Genomic DNA, 6,000 nt, shown 5'->3' with positions numbered 1-6,000 from the left:
TACGCGCTGATAAAACCATGTTTAGGTTTCTGAATCTGCTCTTTTGATTTACAGAATATGATTTTACAGGGCAAACATTGTCAGAAGAATTAAATGTTCAGATATTGTCTGTAGTAATAATAATGGTACAAAATGATGTAAAATTGCACTTTTAAGTCAAAAACCTTTATATTTTCTTGGGAGAGGACCCCCAACCCCCCCACTCTCCATACCCCAACGGCTGCACATCACCTAATCCCTCTAAAAACACAAAATTAGTGTAAAATGTTGTTAATAATTATTAAATATAAACAATCCTGGCCATTCAAATTAAAACAAAAAACATGAATGTCGCGCAGCATTTAGTATTTAGTATTTAGTACGTCATTATATAGACTGACTTCCAGCGTCCCTGATTCATGTCAACACAGAGAACATGATGTCTTTACTCACTCTGTGATTTTATTCTGGAGAATAACAACCCAATCTTTAAATAAGATGGCTAACATATTTTGAAATATATATATATATATATATATATATATATATATATATATATATATATATATAAATGTGAAACATGGGTTATGAACCACCATCTTAAGGTAAGTCCTTTTCTTGCTGTCTGCACCTGACATTTTGCATCTTAACAGTCACCCCATCATTTAATACATATTGATTTTTCTTTAAAGTTGGGGCATTAGTTAGTTAATTAGTTTATAATAGAAATATAAAGACAAAGCAAAGAATTTAATCATATAAATTAGATGTATACTGTATGTAAGTAGACATATCAAGCACTTATTTTCATCACTCTTTTTATGTACAATACATCATCTAATAATATACGACGGTAAATCTGTACAAAATTATGTAAAATATATAATGTATATTTAGTACAAAAAAAACCTAGCAGCATAAGAGGATTATAAAACGTGAGATCACACTGAAGATAATGAGAAAGGTTAAATACACCTGAAAAAAAATTGTATTTTAGAATTTTGGGAATCAAAAGCAAAACCCAGATTTTGTGTGGATGCAGGCTGCATGTGAGGACGGATGTTATTATGGATGGGTTCATCTCATTGTTCTTCAGCTGCAACGCAACACCAGAGACACATCCTGGCTATTGCACTCTGCTGTTAAATTGATAGAAACCTGCAGCAGAAAAGCAATACTGCACACAAAAACAGCCTTTAAAAGAGGCCGATTTTCCCTTGGAGCCACTTGATATTAAACAAAGGAAGAAACGTATACTTTCAGAGGAAAAACGGACTGGACAGACACATCAGTAGCTTTATCAATGAATCTCACACACACACACACACACGCACACACACACACACACACACACACACACTTAGCTAGTCCGCACATGACCTTACACACACCATGGCGTTTTCTCTTTGTGGAAAGGATCAAGTCAAACTGAAGTTGACTTGTGTATGCTTCAGAAACGCTGCCTGTTCAGAGTTTTCTCTCAGTCGGGTGAAAGATTAGAAAAAAAGAAAACTCTTGGCCGATGCAGAAATAACAAACTCTAGGTTTTACAATCCAAGAGTAGAAAACATAGCTTAATCAAGTCAAAGAATGTGGACTTTTATGATACTGCATGACTTCATGCAAAGCCACAAAACAATCACTGTTCACACAAGTCTTTTAGCTGATGAGGAGTTGCTGGTGACAAGAATAGAAAAGTGTTCAGTGCAGCCCTTTTTATGTGTCTTGGGCAAGTCTTTCTTTGTTGAACCAGAGAAGACGACGAGGGAAGGGCCCGGTTTATTTGTAATTTAAATATAACCATTGAAATAACGGTTGAAGAGGCTGCAGACTTGTACTGAATTCAAGCCATGTGTCCACTCTACTGAAGTGTCCTTGAGCAAGAATGTGGTATTCTGACTTCCCTGTCTTCCGGGTAAAGTGAAAAAAATTTAAGAGCCGCACCGTTTTTTAAGCTTTGGGTCAAACTGGCAGAGGGTTTGTGGTTGGGTAGACTTCTGAGCATCACTCCTACAGCTCAGGGACGACGGGTCAGTGTTATCTTCGGCAGGCGTATGCATTAATGTTTTTGATGACATAAAAGCCTACGGTCATGGGAGGCATGGCTATTGTCCGTCCAGCTCTCAGTGTCTTAGGCTTCAACTCCGGGAATGTCTCATTGTCCACCATGAGCAGCTTCTCCCCGTTCAGCTGGACGTATCTGCAACAAGAGCGAAACAGGAAATACTGACTGCATTAGTTCACCTGCCTTCTGACAGCAAAACGCACCTTCAGTCTTTCAGGGTTTAGATTCTGTCAGTTGGACACTTGGGGGTGCTGTTGTTACAAAATTGTGATTTCTGAGTGGAATCTACAAACCTAAAACAGTTTGGAGTCAACTGCAATGAAATAGTATATTTTTAAGACTTCAAGCAAACAAAATATTGTACTTTTCTAAACAGTCATTAATACTATTTGCAGTATAATAGCTTAAGAACTATTAAAGTACTAATAAGAATATTTTAAATACAGTTTTCAAAGACAGATTGTTCAAAATATTAATTAAAAAAAGTGACTCTCCTGCTTACATTGAAAGGAAGTCCTGGGTGGTCTTCTTCATTCCTTGATGAATACTTGTTGAGTTGAAACACGTTGTTGTTCTCTATGTCTCAATAAAGGATTTTTAATTCACAATCAGAGCGCCTCGGATGTTTTCCAGACTGCCATCCTAAACCAAGGACTTCCTTTGAAAGCTCAACAGTTACTGTTTTTTTTTAGTTATTTGACTTCTTGCTCCATCCTTGAAGAGCATCTGGTTTGTTACTTCAACGTTTCCAACACAGTTTCCTAACCCAGTGCAGCACTCCCTATTTTTTCCTCATGTTCAAAATATTATTTTGATATAATTTAATTTGTCATGTTCCTTAAAATTACCATTGCGTGAGGCACGGGTTGCTATAATATTTATATTCACAAACCAAAATTTCACAGAATAAAAGTAAATTAAAGTGATTATTGCTTCTCTTACCATAAGACTTTTAGAATATGAAATATTATTGAAGAGTAGCTATAACACGTCACAGTCATAAATGAATGTCCACCCACAAATGGATTATGGGTTGACTATAAAGGAAAAACAAAAAGATTGCACAATAATTAACAGGATTATAAAAATCCAGCAGGAATATATCATGAAACGTCCTGCATAACAGTCAGCCTGAGTAGGACTTTCACTTTTGTATTTAAAAATGTATTGTTTCTATTTATTATTACATTATGGTAATATGTAATAATAAATCTGAAGAGAAATTATCTCCTTATACTGCATTTGTACTGTATTATCACCTTTAAAACTCAACTTTTCAACTTCAAAGTGCCGCTGTTATTAGTTGCCGTTTTTATTATATTGTTATACTGTAAAGTTCACATTAATTTAAGGATTGAGGCCAATGGTCTGGATATTTTTACGTGAACCTCAAATTCAATAAAATATCAAATAAAATTATGCTCAATAGGGGGAAGTTATGAATCAGAGTGAGTTGCCCAAAGCTTTCCTTGAGCATGCACCTGGAACATGGACCTGGCCAGAGTTAAAAAGTCCCACTACTCAGACAAATTTATAGACATCTGGTGTTGCTAAATTCTTCATAAAAGTCTCCCTGCGCGGCCTGTGGTAAAGGAAAGCACTTAAGGCCTGAGAAAGGACCGTCGTTAGCTTTCTCTCCTATTAATTACCTTGTAATCCTGTTCTAACACCTAAAACATCCTCCATCATTACGCTGTTATTGAAGGATCATGCCTGAGCCGCCATTAAGGCCGTATGTCGGTATCGTATAACACACACACACACACACACACACAGTCCTGAGTCATTAGACTGTTATTCCAGGATTTGAGGCTTAAGTCTGAGTCAGAATAACAGACCAAAGGCTGAAAGGAGATAGGACGAGACTGAAAGCATAAACTTTATATTATAAGGGATATATTAAAGGCAATATGACTTATATTACCTCGATACATGAAGTCTATTATATCATAGCAGATAAAACATCTGTCGCAGGCTATAAAAACACATCCAAACAAAGAGGCGTAAACACATTGAAAATCTGTGAGGCACTCTGGGCTCAGTCAGTGATTCCTTTTAAAACTAAGTTCGCACTTACACAACATACTTCACACTTCATACATGCACACAAACACTCACAATTCTACTAACAAAAACAACTACAAATCTGTACCATATTCAAATTATAACGTCCGTTTCATACGTCTTGTGTCTGTTTATTTTGTTGCAACGTTGTCTGTCTAATTTGTCAGCTGTTTGTACTATGTCACACTGACAAAATAAATCGAAAAATAATACTAACTTGGCAAGTTTCAGGAAAAGCAGTGCAATATATCATGACAGTCTGAATTAATAGTTAGCCTCACTAAAAAAGGAAAAGGGTTTATTCTTTATTTTCTTTTTGCAGTTTTCTTTATGTTGTCTTAAGCTATCTATAATCTAGATAGACGGGAAGAAGTTATTGCCTGTAAGCGTATATTTGCATATTTTGCGGTGTGTATTCACACAACATGCCGACTCAGCGTGAATTATAGAGCTCAAGTCCAACACCTACGGTGGTCTTTAAATGTATTGTTAGTGTTTAACAACCTATTAAAGTTGGAAAAAAAATAAAATGATTGAAGACCCATTAGGTTGCTTATGAATTTCTCATTATGCCTAGTCCTCATCTCAAAGCCTTTCACACCTTTGCAAAAAAAAAACGTTTGAAAACTGCTTCAAAGAAGGTTTTCATCATTAGAGGAAAAATGACGGGACTGGAAGAGTTATACGGCTGTGTTGGTAACCTGGGTCTCTCCTCAGTGCGTTTGTCTTGTTTGATCAGCATGAATGAATGGAACGAGATACTCTATAACAAGACCACATTGTTGTTTGGATAGAAAACCATTATTCAATGCCAGTGTGCATGTGTATGAGACAGAGAGACAAAGACAGAGAGGTGTATACTAACTTGGCTCTGAGTCCGTCAGTGCCGTAGGGCTGCAGCAGGTACTGATGGACCGTATTGTTCCGTAACGTCCCCGCCAACTTGATTTTCTTCCGCGACCGATGCAGGTTGATGATGTAGATTGTTATGGACCCTCTCACATAGTTATGACTGGTGCCGTAAAGAAAATGACGAACATCTCATTAATTCTCAAGACAAAGACAATCAGGAAGAGAAAAGGCTCGTCTCCACATCTGTTCATAGGGATTCATTATATATTACATTGCCATGTTGAATACAATTCTCTATAATTAAAGATGACTACAAAGAAAAGAAAGCCTTTGAGATTTTTATCACATATAGTAAGAGGATCAAACCACAACTCCTTGATCTAATCTGGATCAAAAGGCTTGCAGTAAAATAATAATGTAAGATAAAGTATGCTCAAGAGTGGAATTCCACTAAGCAGCATGTTATCATCTATATTTAGTATGAACCATAATAAACCACGTTTCATTTTCAAAGCCTTTATCATCCCCATAAAGGCTATCTGATGCAGAAATCTGCTTCTCTTGTACAGTGTCCAATAGTAAAAGCTGTCGATGTAAAAGCCCAGGGTCAGATGAAGGGTGTGAATGCGACGGGCAACACTTCTTGAGTTACACAGACAACAATGTTTGAGTCCGTCTCCGGAGAGCAAAGCACTGGGGACACAACTTGATAGGGATACTGGCCAGAGGTAAATAACTAAGCGAGACAGATAAGACAAACATGATAAAATCTAATAAGGGCCCAGATATGAGGACAAAGACAACACAGCTGTAGTGAATACCACATGTCGGCCTCGGTGTTCAGGGTCAGGGCTGGTAGACATCTCTCCCTGTTACCACCTCTAAAATCTCATATCTTTAAAGCAATCTTGGGTTTTGGGCTCATGGTGAGACATTTATTTCATCAACCCTGCACGACTGCCAATATTCAGTATATATTTACAGAGAGAAATAAAGTATTGTACTGTTGACGGGACTGCTGTGCGTCTCGCTCTGTGTTA

The 6,000-nt window shown here is 37.0% G+C and overlaps 1 protein-coding gene across 2 annotated transcripts in view; it reads right to left on the bottom strand.

Moving 5' to 3' along the window:
• Positions 1-529: 529 nt before the first annotated feature.
• hpse2 (heparanase 2) overlaps positions 530-6,000 on the bottom strand; it is a 62,259-nt gene continuing 56,788 nt past the window's right edge. For both annotated transcript variants that reach the window (XM_037781374.1, XM_037781373.1), the window contains exons 10-11: positions 4,974-5,120; positions 530-2,179 (exon numbers count right to left, since the gene is read on the bottom strand). In XM_037781374.1, coding sequence (XP_037637302.1) covers positions 2,017-2,179; positions 4,974-5,120 — 310 coding nt within the window. In that variant the 3' untranslated portion in view covers positions 530-2,016. The remainder of the gene's footprint in view (positions 2,180-4,973; positions 5,121-6,000) is intronic.

This window comes from Sebastes umbrosus, chromosome 10 (genome assembly GCF_015220745.1).
Source record: "Sebastes umbrosus isolate fSebUmb1 chromosome 10, fSebUmb1.pri, whole genome shotgun sequence".
Lineage (NCBI taxonomy): Eukaryota > Metazoa > Chordata > Actinopteri > Perciformes > Sebastidae > Sebastes > Sebastes umbrosus.
Note: the sequence above shows the minus strand (reverse complement) of the source record. Positions and strands in the feature narration are given on the sequence as shown.